General features: G+C 40.8%; 1 protein-coding gene across 3 annotated transcripts; it reads left to right on the plus strand.

The window, feature by feature from the left end:
• The first annotated feature begins 114 nt into the window (after positions 1 to 114).
• Positions 115 to 18,846, plus strand: LOC104057068 (protein-glutamine gamma-glutamyltransferase 6). 3 transcript variants are annotated; one of them, XM_054081144.1, is made up of 14 exons: positions 118 to 1,320; positions 3,045 to 3,218; positions 3,997 to 4,236; positions 4,749 to 4,867; positions 6,060 to 6,188; positions 6,635 to 6,812; positions 7,615 to 7,750; positions 8,816 to 8,919; positions 10,976 to 11,218; positions 11,889 to 12,224; positions 13,261 to 13,418; positions 13,650 to 13,783; positions 14,953 to 15,126; positions 16,892 to 18,846. In XM_054081144.1, the coding sequence occupies exons 1-13, from the start codon at positions 1,314 to 1,316 to the stop codon at positions 15,104 to 15,106; spliced, it is 2,112 nt and encodes a 703-aa protein (XP_053937119.1). In that variant the 5' UTR covers positions 118 to 1,313; the 3' UTR covers positions 15,107 to 15,126; positions 16,892 to 18,846. The 3 variants fall into 3 exon arrangements, with proteins under 3 accessions (XP_053937120.1, XP_053937119.1, XP_009556685.1); XM_009558390.2 differs by having other exon boundaries at positions 122 to 1,320; positions 11,892 to 12,224; XM_054081145.1 differs by lacking the exons at positions 14,953 to 15,126; positions 16,892 to 18,846 and having other exon boundaries at positions 115 to 1,320; positions 13,546 to 13,682.
• Positions 18,847 to 19,020: the final 174 nt, after the last annotated feature.

Consider the following 19,020-nt stretch of genomic DNA (forward strand, 5'->3'; position numbering starts at 1 on the left):
ACACTATCGCAAATTCTTACCAAAAAAATACAAAAGAAACCATAACAAAACTTTAGATTCCTTTTTGAAAATAAATTTAAGCTGCAGGTAATTATTTTGCCTCCTGGGTTGCAGGCAATTTTGATATGAATGTGGAAACAAATCAGAAACCGTCAACAACAGACAAAAAGGAGAAGTTTAAAGGTGAGAAAAATAAGAGATTGCCCCTTCACCCCTCACTCCTCAGAGTGTACTGAAAGTTCTGACAGCACACAGCCTCCTCTTGGGACAAACTGGGAGGCCATTATTCTAGATAAGATGTGACACAGGATGAGGGAGGAGAGAGTATAAGAGAGCTTCAAGAGTGGAGGAGAGCGTGTCTGTAATTAAAAGTGGGCAGGACTCACACCAAAAGAACAGCTCTGCAGCTTCCTCCAGGGTCTAACTCAAGACGCTGTGCCAAATAGCTATAGAGGAACTGTGCACGTATATCATGGACGCCAAATGATAAACAAAAATGAACAAAAGCAGAGGTAGCCATTAAACACTCTGTACTTCAGAGGAATCCCTGATGCACAGGTGACTGCATAATAATGCCCTCTCAGCAGGATGTATCACTGAAATACATATTACAAGTAATTGTGTCAGGAACAGATAATGACAGCGACACAGCTCTGTAAGCTTCCAAGAAAGAACAAATTATATGCGGTTACATGAAAGATCTTCAGGCAGACCTGCCTTAAAAAAAAACCCCAAAACTAAAAAGTGGTTTATGCTATGCAAAGCCATGATGCTAGTGGGTGGCAGTAGTGCTATAACATCATATAGCTCCTTAGATCACTTCACGTCCCATACATCCATGCTGTATGATATACACATCTGCCTATACCTGTCCGCTGTACGTACACTCTCCAAAAACCTAAACCAACACAAACCAAACCATCAACAATCACATTTCTTCTGCCTACTTAAAGCTGTATTTCCTTCATTAGATCCAATTCAGGATGTTTTCCTCTCTTAATAGTCAAGACACCAGGATACTGTCTATCATCTTCCCTCAGCCATTCACCAGAGTTCAATAAACATAATTAGATTCAAGATTGTGCAATTAAATCAGTCATAAGTAGACGCTTACGCAGGACATTACTGCAAAACCAGTAACCAGCAACCACAGGTCACACCCAGCTAGTATAAACTCTAGCTTATGTAGGGAAGCCGAGAGTCCTCAGCCTGTCGTTATTCATGCTGGTGGAAGAGGACTCCGAATATTCTTGCACACTTTTGTATCCGTAACCTGAACTGCACACAAGTGTGGAAAAGAAGAAAGAAACCTTATGGCGGGTAAGTTAAAATAGCCTGATTGCTCCAGGCATCACTCTTCCAAACCAGATGAGTGACATTTGCTGAGGAAACGGGATGATTTATATGGAACTGTTCTCTTGGCAATTTAGCCCTTTTCAGGTTAAATGCGCTCATGGGTTATCCTACTAGAAGTGAGTTGCTTTTTTTAAATTTTAATATCAATGGCCTTCAACGTATTCTTTTTTCCCCTCTAACACAGTAAAAGAGTATAAGATTTTTCTGTCATATTTATGAAATAGTTTACACAGTGCTTTTGCAGCCACCTATCAACGCTTTTGGCTAGTGACTTGGGCATCAAACTGCCACGTAGAAACCCCAGGCTCTAATCACACTCTGATATACAGCTGATGTCTGGCCTCAGACAGCTCACGACGGCCCCTGGGCTCACACGTTCACCTCCCTACAAAGTGGCTGTGTCAGCCTGTGTGCTGCTTTGCCAAAGTGCAGTCCCAGTATCTAAGTATTATTGTGGAAAGATCTCTGGTTAGACAGATGTGTCAGATCACACACACAGACAGAGTTTATCTACAATTTAGCCTAGGGATTTTTTTTTCTGTTATAGCTTCAGCTTTCTGCCAGAGGCAACAAGAACTCTCTGCGCATAATGATCAGCACATTCAGCAGCGATCACCAATTCTGCAGGATTTTGCTTATGAGTGTTCTGCCAGTGTCTATCCATTAGAGGATAAATACCCAAACAACTTTTTAGACGTTTGTCCAATTGTACATTGACAGGATTATTCCAAATATTTTTTTTGCAAGAGATACTGAAAGCAGAAAAGGAAATCATAAGATTTAAATTGAAACTGTGAAGATCCAGACAACAAAAAATTTGAAATGATGGAAGTGTTGCTTACTGTACCACCAGCCTGACAAGGGTTAAGATTCTCTAGTCGTGGCAGGAAAGTTTTTTCAACTGAAATTCATTTGAAATAACATAATGGGGAAGGGCACCTCTCAAATGCATGTGTTCATACAGGGAACTGTATTTTTTCTGCTTTGTTTTTGCTTGTTGTTTTCTTTTTCTGGTGTTTTTTTGTTTGTTAATTGAGCAGCAAACAAGAAAGCTTGGAAGATTTTGTGATCTGTGCTTCCACATCCTATTTTAAACAGTGGGCAATCTGTCACGATACGATAGAGCAACCCATAGCGCTGCCTCAAGATATGCCACTCCTAATCCTACACCTAGATTCAAGCAACAAGACTGTAAATTTACTGAGATACAAGACACATGACAAGTCAACGTACAAGTTCGACAATAAAGATACCAGCCTTCTGTTCATCACATCCACACAGTTTCCAGGATCAGGCAGGCACTTGCTCATGAGAGCTCTACTATTTCTTTCTGTACATTTGTAAAGCATTCTGGTCACTAGACACCCCCACAGAAAAAAAGTAGGAATATGTGCGAATAGAACAGTCTCTTTGAGCTGTAACGAAGTCTTATCTAAGTACAATATTTTTTTGATGAGTTCTCTGAATGGGCATTTTTTCTGTCTCTGAAACATGTCTGCAGAAAAGATATTTTAGCTGTTTCTCTAAGCAATTGTTTATTTTGCAATTTTTAGTAACGACAGTGGATTTTTCTGTTTTGCTATGGCATATAACTCCAGCTATAATAAAATTACTACATTAGACACCCCGGAAAGACGCACAAGGTTGAAGGACTGATGTTTTAATTAACTTGCCTTGTGTCTTTCCAGTCCTGAAAATAGCAAATGTCACCTGGCATTCCAAACTAAATAAGACTGCACATCACACCGCTGATTACAGCAGTACAGAAGTCATCTTGAGGAGAGGACAGGCCTTCAGCATCACTCTCAGCTTCCAAACAACGGTGCAATGTGGGGACAACTTCACCTTTATTGCAAGCACAGGTAATTTAGCTACAGCACTCATCTCACATCCAAGTCACTCCAGCTCCAAAACACAAGTGCCTTACAGCTCTGAGGTCCACTCTTGAATCATTAAGCTCTATCCTGTATCACTCAGGATTCACTGTCCTTTTAGGCTTAGGAGCTCCCATTTTAAAGCTCACTCTGTACCTTAAGGCAATAGACAGTTCAGGTAATAATTAACAGAACAGTAGGGGCCATCCTCATTCTAAAAACAAGCCTATATTTCTGCCCTAAGGACCTACCTGCAATACTGCAAGTTGTCTTCATACATTTTGCAACATTACCTCTCACAGATGATCATTCCCCACTTGTCTCCTCTCTACTTCACTTGTCTAAACTCCCGATAAACCTCCTATGTCCCCATTCATAAGACTCCTATCTGTATCTTCCCGAAGGGCTTATCCAAAAAATTTTCTTAATTCTCTTAATGAAATTTCTATTAAAATGTCTGGCTCATTCTGTACACATATTTTTGAACCCGTCAGGTTTTCAGGATGACAGGCTTGCCTCCTCACATGTCTAGAATGATTATGGGCATACTCACCCTTACCGGGTTGTGCACATTACACAGAGGGCTGCGTAGTACAATCCTACAAACTGAGGCACAGCTAGTTTAGACTGAATAAACATTTGACCTGATAAGCTGCAATCTTTCAATGTAGTCATTAAAAAAAATATGGAACTGAGATTATCACTGACTCGAAGATTGTCACCTACAGCTGTCACTCAGAATTGCTGTCTCTGTTCCCTCTGACAGGACCATCTCCAGCAGAATCACTGCAGACCAAGGCCACATTTAACCTTTCTGAGGAGGATGCCAGTGGCTGGAGTGCAACCCAGGAGCCCAGTGAGCCTGGCTGCATGAACATCACAATATGCAGCCCAGCCAACGCTGTCATAGGACGATACAAACTCAAACTCCAGATTCTTTCTGGGAACAAGGTCTCTTCAACATCCCTGGGCCAGTTTGTGCTACTCTTCAATCCCTGGTGTCCAAGTATGTTCTGATGTATCATGTCCTTCAAATAACTCACTGTCTCAGTCAGGAGAGCTAAATGTCACAGTAAAGCATGTACCTGATAGTCACAGCTACAGAGATATTTTTTTTTTTTGCCTGTCATCAAGGATCAAGTTTTTGCCTCTTCTTCAGTGCCACAATGCATCAAAGATCCAGCCACTTGCTTGTAGAATAAGAAATCAGAAGTAGGAAGTATTCCAAATATTTATTCCATATTTTTTTCCCTCTGATTCTTGTGTTCAGTTGTAACCTAAATAGTATCTACCAGTAAGATGCATACTGAGATTAGTAACGGGATAGTTAGTTGCCCTGAAAAGAACTCCATGCTTATTGCATTTCATTCCCTAATTGCTTATAGAGGTATAGCAGGGAGTCCCAAGTCTGGATGTACAGGCAGCCTGATCTGTTCCCTAGAACTGGCCTTGAAGTGAGATTTTCTGTTAGAGCAAACCAACTTTCCTTTCAGCCAGTATGCCTCATTCTGCTTCTAGATGACGATGTCTATATGGCTAACGAAAAGGAGCGACAGGAGTACGTCCTCAATGATAGCGGAATCATATTTCAGGGACTGGAAAAACATATTCAAGAAGAAGCTTGGAACTATGGACAGGTAAACAGCAACCCCTATTCTGGAACTCTGAAAATAAGAGCAGTGGGTAAACGGGCTCTTAAGGAGTGAGAATCATTATCTCATGGTATCAGAGCTCAGTATTCTGTTCTCACGATTTCCATGCAGGTATGTCTCACTCATCAATACATTACAGCCTTATCAGGATCATTTCCCCTATCTAGTATGTGCTAATACAGAAATAAAAGAATCAAACCACAATTTTAGTTTTCTTTTGCCTATTACAAAACCTGGCAAAATTCTACTTCTTTTCGAACATTACAATGGGCAAAGCAAGCTATTCTAGTATTAACCTATAGGTACTGAAGGCTACTACACCTAAATAATTATACAGTTGGTTCAGTAACGGGCAGGAGACACTAAAAGAATATTCCAAATCTACTCAAATGAAACAACTCAACTGGAATTTTTGAAAATCAGTTTGGCCCTCCTACTGTAACTGCTACAAACATAGTTATAACTACAGCCCATCTGCAGTCACGTAGCTATCCCACAACTTGTTGGGCCGGTCAAAACCATTCCTGGCCACTGCACGCTTTACAAGCGCACCAGCAGTTATACAGACAGCATTTCTATTAATCCTCCTGACCACTGTGGCTACTTTCATATCAGTAAATGTGTAAGGCCAAATCTGCTTTCTGTCTCAGAGATCAAGTGGCATTCTTGCCTGACCACATCCACTTGGCACAGAACTTTAGTGTGGCATTCTCTGGGCCCCACAAAGTGTCTCCGTAACCCTAATCCACAATAACTATTTCTGTGTGTTTCTTTCAGTTCAGGTAATCTGATATAAGGTAAAGGCAACCCATCAGAGTGAAGCTTTCCTCACAGAAGGATACCTGTAGGGCCATGGCAAGATGTGGGAGGGTGTGAAACCTGCTAAGCCAGGTCCAGAGAGGTCTCATCTGTTCCACCAGGCCACGTAAAGTCCTCATGAATGCTAGTGGCTATAGCGCCAAGACATGCTCATAAACATGCTGTCTTTAAAATACCACGGAGAGTCAGCAGCCTAGTACTTATGCTTTCTTCTTGGCCCTGCTTTCTTTAATAGTACAGAAAATGCCTATATTACCATCATCTTCCTACTGCGACAGAGGAAGGAAATAGGTGGGAGGGTTATCCTTGGGTTTGTTTATGAAATTAGCCTATAATATATTGATTGTTTTGATTTCAGTTTGAAGAGGATATTCTTGATATCTCTCTGGCTATACTGGATCGGAGCCTGAACCACTATGAAGATCCAGCTGCTGATGTATCCAAACGGAACAGTCCTATCTACGTGAGCAGGGTTATCAGTGCTACGGTAAAGTGACCCACCAGTTACAGCTGTAAAATCCACCTACTAGAAACCCCCCTAATACTTTATTGTTAATATCTCTATGTTTTACAGGCATAGCTAACTTTTCTGCTACTTCTCGCAAACAAATATTTAATACACAGCGTAGCAATATAATGACATATAAAGAGGTGAAATTATCAATGAAACAGAGAACATTTAAGTAGGTTGTCAGGACATTTGGGAATGTTGGTACTGAAAAGCAAGACAGTTTTGAATCATTGGACTCTATGATCTAATCTGGGTTTGATCCAATTGTTGCACTTGAGCAGACAGAATTATATCTAAGATTCAAACACTGTGTCCCACCACTCAGCCAGGGAGAACAGTGGTAAGAACATGGTCATTTCTGCCTATTGCTCTCTCTTCCTTTTTCTGTAAATATTTCCATTCTCTCATGAGGATTCTTTCAGGTTAACAGCAATGATGAAAAAGGAGTAGTGGAAGGGAAGTGGAATGGAAAGTACTCCTCAGGAACAAACCCGCTGCAGTGGAGTGGAAGTGTGACCATCCTTCAAAAGTGGTACAGAAGAAGATACAAACCTGTTCGGTATGGCCAATGCTGGGTCTTTGCAGGAGTAATGTGCACAGGTAAAAATGAAGGGATGAAGAATGTAGTTAAAAAGGAAGCTTATTGGAATTTCTGTAACTGTTTCAGCTTTAACAGACGGAGTGAAGAACCTATGCTCTCCACACATGAAGGGTTCTATTTTAAATAGCCATAGGTTGTAGAACTGCACACCCCAGTTTCTCTAATCATCAAACAAAATACAAAGGGTTTGCCAGTCTGGGCTGGTGAAAAGAGCAAGGTTTCCTGTTTCAAAGCTAAGATTCAGAGAAAATCGGTGCTCTTTTGTCTCCTCAGAATGCCAATTATCCACTGTTGTGCCTTACCTACTGGTGACACAAAACCAAATCACAATTCTGAGGACCTGTAAAGGGAGCTGCAAGTCAGGAAAAGCATTTCATCCTAGCAGTTTGCATTCAGAGCTGCTCTGAAAGACAAAAATCACTTTGGGGAAAATACAAAGGCAATAATGCAATCAGGAGCTATGTCTCAAGAGAGCAAGACGAAAAAGAAGCAGGCAACAGAGAAACAAACAGGGAGAAAATGGGACAGAGAACAGAAAGAATGAAAAATCAAAATAAATGAGTGAATCTAACTCTTCTTAAAAGGAAAACGGCAGATAAGAATGTCACATGAGTGGAACTGTCTTCTAGGCAATTGTATTTAACTGTGACCTGCACTGTGTCTGAGAGGGAAGTTTCTTGAGGGTTTGCTTCCCCACTGCAAACATATACACTAGACTGCCTTGCCAAGAAAAACAGAAAAATACTATCTAAACGTGTGCAAAACAGGTTTACAGCACTTTAATGGTACTCTATATTGCAGTTCTGAGATGCTTGGGAATACCTACTCGTGTTATTACAAACTTCAACTCTGCCCATGACAGCAACGTAAATCTGAGCATTGACAAGTACATTGACACTTCTGGAAAGACCCTGCACTTGACTGAAGACAGTGTGTGGTAAATATGGGGTTTTTTTCTTAATATTTCTTCCATTATATTCTCTTCTAATTATATATCTAGAATCATGCTCCTGAAAAACCACCCCAACCTCATGCTTCCAGTGATATAAAACCCCAGACCAAAGAATCAAGAGAGCAGAGTGTTCAGCCACGCAGTATGGAGTCAGCTTCATCGCTCTGAATTACTAACAGAGATAAGATAACAAAAGATATTTTGTATCATTGCTATTCAACATATAATTTGAAAATACAACTGCTAATTTTGTCTCTACTGTATGAAAGTTTAAATTTTTTAAAAAAGAAGAAGAGTGATTAACCTCTTGCCCAAAAACTATATCAGCATGTCTCTCAATTCCTAGAGCAGAGTAGGAAGACTCTAAGTTTTAGATCCAGCTCTTGTGTTACATGCTGTTGACCATCTCAGACTTTCACAGTCATCTTTACACATCACCTGAGTAATATGGAGAGGTGACTGAAGTGAATGTAATATGTTTAATGCAACTGAGAAAAAAAACATCCCATCCCTTACCGAGAACATGCTGTTTCACCTCAGAAAAGGTGTTAAAAATCATGCTTTTGACAAACAAGTGCACACAAACTACTGCATGGCATGCATGTGTCATACCAGATGCACCAGTGTTTCAGTCACCAAGCACCCTGTACCATGTGGACTGAATGGGACAAGAGTGACATGAAACAGAAAGCATCTGTGAACAAAATACCAACCAACAGCAACATGCACAAGAGAGCTCTGGGTGCACAGGAGAGCTCTGGGTGCACAGTATGATATTCTGGAACACTCAAAACTGAATATTTACTCTGCAATTAATTACTTTCCTTTTAGCATTTTTTTTTTCCTAATATCCAAACATTTCTCAGAGATCTGAACACAAAAAGCTAGCAAAGAAGGGGAAAGAGGTACTCAAGAAAGGAGACAGCAACTGGTCTCTCCACAGAGAAAGACTAGGGTTATTTCTTGCATCATACGAGAAATGTGCCAAATCTTTCAATATAAAATTAACTGTATGAATCAGGGATTCCCCCTATTCAACCTCTCTTACAGGAATTTCCACGTCTGGAATGAAAGCTGGTTCATTAGAAGAGATCTCGGCTCTTTTTATGATGGATGGCAGGTTCTGGATGCAACACCCCAGGAAAGAAGCAAAGGTAACATTGTTGTAAATATAAAAAGCTGTAGATATTGTTAATCGTGAAGATTGATAGTGAGATCTCAGGACAACACTATTCTATCTACTCCCTGTAGAAGCAGCATTACTTCAGGTGCACAAGAAAATCAGTACACACATCAATCTCCCACAGGCTGCTTTTGTGTCAGCCTCTGGATTGCATGCAAATTCTCGCTTTTTTTTGATCCTGTGCCTCCACAAATCCATCACACCTTAGCTTCACTTATGGCCCTCTCGCTTGTCTTAGGCCCCAACATTACATCAATTCATCAAATGACACAGCAGAGCTAAGGTTGGAAAGGATCTTTGAAGTTTGTTTACTCCAACCACCTGCTCAGCACAGGGTCAATTAGGGCAGGTTTCTCAAGAACACATCCTGTTGGGGTTTGAATACAGCAGAGGATGGAGACTCCACAAGCTCTCTGCGCCAACTATTGCGGAGTTCAACCACTCTCATAGAAAAGTTTTTCTTCTGTCTATATGGAATTTTCTGTGTTTAAATTTGTGCACACTGCCACTTGTCCTTTCACTGACTATCACTGAGGAGAGTCTGATCCTGTCTTCTTTACACTCTCCCATCAGGTATTTACACACATCGATAAAATTCCCCCAAGCCTTCTCTTCTCCAGGCTGAAAAGTCCCAGTTCTCACCCCTTAATCATATTTGTGGCCCTCTGTAGGACACGCTTCCATATGCCCATATCTTTCTTGTACAAGAACTGGACACAGCACTCCAGATGTGGTCTCATCAATGCTGAGTAAACATAAAGGATGTCCCTTGACCTGCTGGAAACGGTCTTCCTAATGCAGCCCTGGATGTTGTCAGACCTCCTTGCTGGAAGGGCACATTTAGTGGATTGCATTGGACAGATTTAGCAGCAAAACAAATTAAAACCCCTTTTAGTAAGACACTAAGCAAAGATTTTTGAGCTTATAGTCACAGGGTTGAACCAAAGGGTTTACAACAACAAAACATATCTCATGACTCTAACACGTATTTTACAGCACACATGGGAATAGGTAGGAATATCACATGATGTCCCTGTGGCACGCAAGAGCGTGGCATATACATACAAAGCTACATGAAAGAAGATCCAAACTGTTCTCTGGTTCTGAAACCATCTGAAACCCCATCCCTGGAGGTGTTCGAGGCTGGGTTGGATGGGGCCTTGGGCAGGCTGATCTAGTGGGATGTCCCTGCTCGTCGCAGAGGGGTTGGAACTAGATGATCTCTAAGGTCCTTTCCAAACCAAACTATTCTATGATTCTGATACTAAGTGACACAGATGGCTTTTGTTCACAGCACCAAACCTCCCCCTTCCAGACCAAATTAACAGCACAACCTGCTGGGAACAAACCCTGATCTACCCCACTCCCTGAATTCTTCACAACCACTGTCTGAAAGATCATTCAATTGACAAGGTGGGAAGAAGAAACACATGAAGAAGCTTGCTAGCAAGTTCACAGTGTGGATGAACAATGGCCAGCACTAGGCTTCACACTGTTTTTATTTACTAATACAGACACAACTTTATGGTTCTAGTTTGATGACATCCAACAAAAGATTAATTCATTTGGCCATTTAGATCCCATCAAACTCCAGATAAACTGTTCTTGCTCCCCACTACTAGGTTTACCAAACTTAGCCTCCTGGTTCTTTTCAATGCACATAGAGCATTGATGACTCACATCTCAGAAGTCTGATTGTACTTCTGACTCTGCTCCCATCTTCTCCTCTCCTTTCTTGAGACAGCTTAGCACACCACCTTGCAAGCTTTGGAGAGTTAGAGCATTTCACATGGCCCACATCATCAGAAGCGTTAGCTCTCCATGCACCCTACCAGCCTTACAAACTTTTGATAGAAAATGCATGCGGCATCTCTGCATATGCCGTTACCATAAAGCACAGATACAGAAACAACACACTTTACCCAAACCTGTCTTTGGAGTGATCACCTTTCCCCCTTGCTGTCAGCATGAGCATATAAGTTCTGTTGCAATAGGCAGTCCTCTCGCTTCTCTCCCCTCTCACACAGGCATATATCGGTGTGGTCCTGCCTCCACCAGAGCCATTAAGGAAGGGGATGTGAACCTGGATTATGACAGCTCATTTGTGTTTGCAGCAGTGAACGCTGACTACGTTACTTGGATTCACTATAGCAACAAAAGAAAAAAGAGAATTTATTCTGATACTAGGAAGATTGGAAAATTTATCAGCACCAAAGCAGTGGGCACCAACTCCCGTGTGGATGTCACTGCTAATTACAAATATCCAGAAGGTAAATTCTTTATTACAGTTGTCTTGCCACTGATGGCAGAAGTATAAAGAATTTAGGCCTTTGTTGGATTGGGCACTGAATTGATTTCTTTACTTCTTCTGGAGCAAAGTAATTGTGAATTTTCAAAGTCTTAGGGCTCATTATCAGCTGATAGTGATTCAATATGGCCTTTGTGACCCTTGATGAAACACTAATGTATGCAATATGAAGTCAAAGCTACTTCTGTAGAACACACTAGTCCAGCTGTTCTGATCTGCTGGTGGGAATACTTCTGTTACGACATGCTGCAATAGCCATTCTGGAGAGCTGCTTGCAGGGAGTATCTGCAAAAGGATTTTTTCATCCTTAATTTCAGAAGATATGGCAATTGCCTCAGCTTACGCAGAACCACACTCTCCCGGGAGTTATCTTTCTGCTGCTCACAGCTTCCAAGAGGTGCCCACGAACAGCCAGCTAAAGCTGATTGGCAGGTTTTACTTTCTAGCCTTTGTGGTCATATACATTCATTTGCTTTTGTGTCAAAATTAGCATTTAGGTTAGACCTCACTTTCTCCTCTTGTGAATCTTTGCCCTCCTCAGCTTTCCTAGACTGTATTTACTGAGAGGAATTATGGCTCCACTGCACTACATTCAGCATGCATGAGATCTCTGACTACGTTATCTTTCAAAGCAGGATCCCGGAAAGAAAGGAAGGTGTATAAAAAAGCACTGAAGCTGCTTGATGTGAGAAGCACTGGAAAAAGAACCAAAATTACGAGACCTAGAAGGCGACCTTCAGCACTACGGAGACAGTCTGCACGAAAACCCAGTATCTCCGGGAAGCTGATCCTTGATGCATCCCCTGTAATTGGCCAGGATATTCTCCTTACCTTGGCTCTCAGGAACTTGATCTCCGATTTCAAGATCATAAAGGTTAAACTGAGGGCTTCAGCTGTTTTCTACACAAGACGACCAAAGGCAGAGATCTTGCAGTTGTCTAGGTCTATTAAACTTGGATCCGAAGAAGGTAATTTTAATTGTATCACAGCATAGGACAAGACATAGCTTTAGTTTGTGACCAAATCACATAGAAATAATGAATGGCTCAAAACTGCATGACCTGCAAACAGCTGGAGGTTTAGGCTATTCTGGGGAAGAAAAACATATAAGTTTTTGCCCCATCTCAAGCATTTGCTTTTGGCCACTGTCAGAAAGGATACTGAGCTGGGTGACCTTTTGTCTGACCCAGCACAACCACTATTAGTTCTACATCATGACCTTTTTTACTAAAAGAGAGTTAAGAGAGAGAAACCAGAGACTACCCAGCTACTAGCTCCCCATTGGCAAAGCATAACGACAGATTAAAGGGGGAAACAAGGCTATGCCTTTTGCAGCAGTAGGACAACAACTATGGACTGCACTGAGCTATGCTAGCTGCAGAGAGCAACCTTTGCCCTGCCTTTATGGAGACAGTACTGAAAAATGAGCTGTGTTGCACCTTCTCAAGCTAATACACAACACATTATAACTCCTTCCACTATTCCAGCAGCAGATGAATTATTTTCTCAATGTACTGAGATCCACTGCATTTCTCAGTGACAGAAAGACTCTGACTGTGCCCCTTCTTTAAGGCAGGGGGTGCACAGCTGCATAAGCAAGTGCATTTAAGACAATCCATCTTTTCACTTCTGCCTTCCTTGCAAGGAAGGAATATTAAATGCCCAGCTTCAGATAAAATGAAAAAAACCCACCATCAGGAATGGTCACATCTATCCATCCTCAGAACCGTTCCGCTACCGAACTGTACCTGCATTTAATGTTTGATGTGAATCTAAGAATTCACCTATGAGCATGATTCCTGTCTCTTGGCTGTCAATATTGACAGCCCAAGGGTGAAGGCATCCTTGCTCCTTACAATACAGATATATATATATACACACACACATAACACATATAAATATACAGAGAGATATATACATAGACACGTATACAATACAGATATATATAGCTGATACTTAGACACAAAAAAAGAGGCGGAAATTCTGTTTCTATTTCCATTCCAGTGAAAGAGATTTCATTCAAGATCCCCTATTCCCAGTACAAAAACTCTCTGATGGATGACCGGAAGATCCTGGTGACTGCTGTGTGTGAAACCAAACAAGGAGCCTCACTTCTAGTGGAGAAGGATATTGTACTTCAGGATCCTTTTCTCACCATCAAGGTAAAAGATAAATGGTAGACACTACAGTAGTTTGTTCTTTCCAGCCACACTGGATGGCTGATTCAAGCCTGAACTCTGATGCCCAAAAACATGTACATGTGCTAAATCCTGGCTCCTTCCTGTCCAGGAGATCCTAAGAAGGCAAGTGGTTTGCAATGGGAAAGACAAGAGAAAACTATGAGAAAGAAGGAGACTCCTGCTGTGGCTGAGCAGAATGCTTTCTCTCTGTAGGTCCTTGGTCCAGCAGTGGTACACAAGAGTGTTGGTGTGGAGGTCACATTTACCAACCCGCTGTCTGAAGTGGTGACAGACTGTGTGCTGAGAGCAGAAGGTAGTGGCCTGCTCAAAGAACAACTCAGAATCAAGTACGTTAACGTTATCCATCTCATAACACGTTCACTTTCATTTTGTGGGAAATCTGGAATAAAAATGGGCTTTTTAAAGACATTCTGTCAACATTGTGACTTTTGTTTGCACCAACTTTGGACAAAATACCATTATGTCAGTACTCTCCACATAGTCAGAGGTCTTTGCACCTCCTTTGTCAAGCTTTGAATTACAAAATAGTCAGGGAGCAGAGAGATGGCCTGCTCTTAATGAGAGCATGTAACTCAGAACACTGCAGTTAGTGACTGAATTACATAAAGCACAAAAACTTAAAAACCTTTTATTTTTGTGATTGGCAAAAGGAAAAGCAAACAATCCTTGAATGACTGCACAGATATTAAAATTACTAAAGAGAAAGGACTCAAACTGTAATGAAATCTCTTAGAAATACGTACACTGATATCATACCACTAAGAAACTGTTGTCCCATCATGGTTATTATTTTAAATCTATTTTTTTTAAGTCTCCAAAATATTTCTGCTGGGGGAATTAGCACCAAGAAACCGTGAGAGGAAAATAAAAGAAGACAGATAATGATGTGAATCCCTAAGGCTTCACTTGAATACAAAATTCAGGTTTAGATCCTGACCTTGAACCTGAACCTCCCTTACCAGCATCAGTATTGCTCAGCTCGAGTACCTCCTTAGAACAGAAAGGTCTTTTTCCTCCAATCTTTCTGTTTCCTGGTGCTGCCATTAGTCTCCTTTATGTCACACAGCCAAGAGTCATTTCTAACTAAAAATCAACACGTAATTATATTTACCACAACAAAGTACAGCATGAGCTTAACTACAGTAGTATAAATGCTGTCAGTGTTGAGGGTAACACAAAGTTGGATTCCAGCTCTTCTAAAGATAACCTTTCTGATCATTTCTGAGGCGCCCAATAAGATTTGCTCTCGTGACACAATCCCTAATTCTCTATCACAGGTTAAGAACTGCAACTATTCCTCTACATCTATTTACAGCTTGATTAGTTCTTCAGGTGTGAAGGTGTAAAGTGGTGTCCACCTGTGCCAGAAGCGTACAAACACAGCAGCCACTTACTCTGACTCTTCCTTTCCTGTCTTAGATCTGGGGACTCTGAGGAATAACATAGCAAGGATTTTTTCAGCTGCCTGAACTCACAGATGTATCCTCTATTTTAGAGTGGCAAGAATGGCCCCCATGGAGAGCTCAACAGTACAATTTGAAATCATTCCCTACAAGAGCGGCACCAAGCAACTACAGGTGGACTTTGTTTGCACTCATTTTTCAGACATTAAGGGATTTGTGATGCTGGATGTTGCTCCAAGTCCATGATATAACCCTACTCAGCCAAGGTAAAGTGATGGTAATATGAACAGAAATGAATAAAAAGGTACTATATACCATACTGTAAACACAGTGTCAACTTTTTCACCTCTAACCTGTTTTATGGACCTTCATTAATAGCATTACTAGTGGAAATAATTACGTAATTTAACTTGAAGGAGAGGATTGAGTGTGGTGATTTTTCAGCATTAGTCTGTAGCAATGATAGCAGCTAGATTTTCCAGGAACACAAATTACAGTCATTGGTTTTGTAAGCGTCATTGAATATAATTTACTTACATTCACTAAATATAAGTTTTGGTCAGTAAAGTCAAAGTAGTATACTATCTGCTGACACAACTCAATTCTAGAATTAATTGTTTCATCTAATTACTAGGAGGAAAATACAGCAATGAGATATGGCAGCATACAACGGAACTCTTTTTATGAAATTATAAATACTCCAAGGCAAGTGCTGCAGTTCTTTATGAAGAAGATACCATTTGGGGTCCTTTGCTGTGGCCAGAATGATAGCTCAGTTAGTTTTTCCTGATAAATAGCTTTTCTCCCCTTTCAAGAACCAAAAGCTTTTGTTTTTTTTCCTGATAGGGCCAACTAAAGTAAGTGATAATTGAGGCCGTATGAGGAGGTGAATTTGTAGGATGTGTATACATGAAAATTTGCACAGTGCTTAACCATACCAGTGACAGGTATGTAACATATTTGGGTCTCAATCAGGTTGGCTGTGGTAATGATTTATCCTTTTATCTTTGGAGAGGTTTCATTCATTCATTTAGCTCACCCAGAAAGAACTCTAGTTTTGAGACAGGGATGCACGTCTGAGGAGCTATGTGTGTAAATCAAAGTGTCTTAGTCCGGATGACAGATCATCTATTTACTCTTTGATGATGTTCTGCTCCATTCCTGTTTTCAGGAATAGCTATTCCAGCCTGTATTATTTCCAGATGCTCTAGTGTTTGCCACTCGTTAGTAAAGGACACGTTTCATTTATCTGCTTTTATACTATTATTTCCAGTCATTTCTTCGCCAAATATTTCTCCATTTGCCCTCAGCAAAGGACCCCAAAAGGCATCCTCTTCATAAGGAACTGTAGCAATTGCCTTGGAGTATTTACAAAAGCTTTGCTAAGCATAAACATGAGCAAAAAGAAAATTGATGTGTGTGGGTACTCACTTTCCAACGCCCTCTGGCTTTGTAATCTCATACCCTCCTAGCATGAACCTACCCTGCGACTAACAGGCAAAAGTAGTGATCAAAAGCCATAACTAATACAGGCAATCAGTCAATGCACTGGTCCTAATTATTCTGACATTATGCATTCTGATAAAATTAGAGGTAGGGGCTGTGGGCAAGGTTGGGTGTGTTTACTTTGCTCCTGGTCAGAAACTTCTCGCTGTCCTGCCAGAATTGCCCAAACTTCTCCACGAGCCCAACTTAAAAATACAGCCAATGACATGTATTTTTGTTTTGTACAGTCATTACCGTCAAGGCTGGTATTCACCCCTGCCTGCTGCCACACACTTCATCCAGCCCTTTATCTGTATCTTACAAAACCATCATATCTTCATCAGAGGAAGTTCCACCTGTTTCCTTTTGTGCAGGTACCATACAGCAGATAGAAAAGAGACTGATTTTTCTGTTTGCAAAGGCAGATACTTCACAACACTTTCAGAAGTATTCACTCAACAAATCTTCCCTCAACAAAGCTGCTTAGATTATCATCCTCAATAAGAAAGACATTATCCCATCACTGTGTCCACTTATTTCTTGCAGATTAAGAAGCCAAAACAGCTGAGACCTGAATGTTCCTAAGAAACAATTTTCCTCCTGACAACACCTCATACTGTCCAGCAACGCAGTCTCAGCTTCTCCCAGAAAGAGCATTTCATGGACACAAGCTGACTCCGTGACACAGGTTAAACTGAGGTCTCATTTACATTTCTTTGATTTAAAGCCAACAAAATCTTCAAAACACGGCAACTCCTATTTCATTATATCAATTACAATATTTTGCCACCAACATATAGTTCCATATCCCTTTTAAGTGCTTCTCAAAACTTGTCAACCCAGAGAGACCGGAATGAAGATTGGAAAGGACACAAACTCACACATGGAGGAATTCGGATTTCTCCAGGCAAAGGAGAAGAGAATAGGTAGCTTTGCACCTACCAATTAAGTCTTGCAAGATCTTGGAAAGTCAGGGTATAAAACCCTCCACTGGCCTCAGAAAAAGCCTTGAGGAAGTGATGGTACAAAATCTCATTAACTCTTGCAAGAGGGCAGGCTGTCATTACATTTAACACACAGTGCAGCCAAGCCATTCACATTCCTTCAGTATTTCTTAAATACAATCCAGGAAATCATTTCAGACAGTGTTTGGCACATGAGCTTGGAATGCCCTCATCCTAATTAACTATTTGTAAACAAAGCCTGCTGATCAAAGGAAAATCAGCCCTAAAGCTTGTGCCAAGCTCCAAGCTTTGCAACACTTCGGGTTACTGGCTTTTGAGGGTGTCAGCATTATTAAATGCCCTCAACAACCTCACCCAGTTCAGTTTCAGCATCAGAATGCGGATCTGGCCCATGCCATGTACAAGAAATTCACATTCTTCCTGTGTTAGACATAAAAAACCTGTTCAATTAAGCTAATTATTATTACAGACAAAAATGTCTAAGTGCCCAAGAAGGGATTTAAATTTGGCTTTTGCCAAACCTACAGTATCTACACAGCCCTTAGTCAGAAATCAGTCGGAATTGGAGCAAAACATGGCTACTTATCAGTATTCTTATAAATATGCAGTTCAACTCTCAGCACACCCTCAGATCACTGCATTCTGATCATTCAAAATAATCAAGTAAGCAGTAGCTGACACGACACAGTCATACTATGAAATGGTTTTACTAAGACTCTAAAATCAGCCTCCAGGATGATGAATGATTTCCCTACCATTCTGTCCTCCCAATCTAAGTTTCTAGAGCCGTGATTCGGGCAGTCAATTAAATTACTGTCCTTTTACAGATTAAAACCAAAGCAAACAAACACCTGAAATTGGTAGTTTCAAATCACTTCATTCTTTCAGCTGCACCAAAGCTGCACTGCTTTGCCACTTGCGATATGCCACTCCTGCGTACTGAATGCGGAGAGCACCACTCATGATAAAAGACAACACAAAAGGCTCAGTACAAGCATTTCTTATTGCTCCAAAGGAATAAGATATTCCACCAAAAAGGAAAATTCAGATCTAATTCACGGATGTCACATGTCAGAGCTGGAAGTGTAATCATAAAAGCGAAACTTAGATAGATGTATTTTTTGATCAATACGTTCAGAAAGAGACCCAGTCGCTAAAGATGCTCACATAACATTTTAAGCTTCTATTTTTATAGGTAATAAAGACAATAAACAATTCACAGATTTGTATTTGGACCTGTAAAAAAACAAGAAATCCCTAAGTATTATAAACATAATCACACAGTAATACCTAGGCAGGATGTATACATTTAAGGATCCTATCAATCACTTGTCCTTTAGATTTCTATGAACGTCAGGGATGTAGTGGATACAGAACAGGGACAACAGATGCCTTTTTGATCAAGCAAAGAAAGTCAGAGGTTTGAGCACAATGTTTATAATAAACTCACAGAATTTTCTGGAACGTGATTATATATAAAGTTTCCCCAATTTCTGGCAAGCTTGTGACCTCTAGGCTTCTTAATAAAAGTCAAAACAGTCAAAGCTTACTTCAGCTAGCAATGTGTCTTAGTCAGAAAAAAACCCACCACTGATGTGCTGAGGCACATTAGGTAAAGCATTAGGTTCCCTCTGAACACCACAAAACGCTTTTTCACTGTAAGGGTGACTAAGCAGTGGCACAGGTTGCTCAGAGAGGCTGCAAAGTCTC

Source organism: Cuculus canorus, chromosome 16, assembly GCF_017976375.1.
Source record: "Cuculus canorus isolate bCucCan1 chromosome 16, bCucCan1.pri, whole genome shotgun sequence".
Lineage (NCBI taxonomy): Eukaryota > Metazoa > Chordata > Aves > Cuculiformes > Cuculidae > Cuculus > Cuculus canorus.

Excerpts from the sequence above, each read along its gene's own strand:
- LOC104057068 (XM_054081144.1), top strand. Across the intron at positions 6,813-7,614 it reads TGCAGGAGTAATGTGCACAG|TTCTGAGATGCTTGGGAATA; the intron begins GTAAAAATGAAG and ends TCTATATTGCAG. Across the intron at positions 11,219-11,888 it reads TAATTACAAATATCCAGAAG|CAGGATCCCGGAAAGAAAGG; the intron begins GTAAATTCTTTA and ends TATCTTTCAAAG.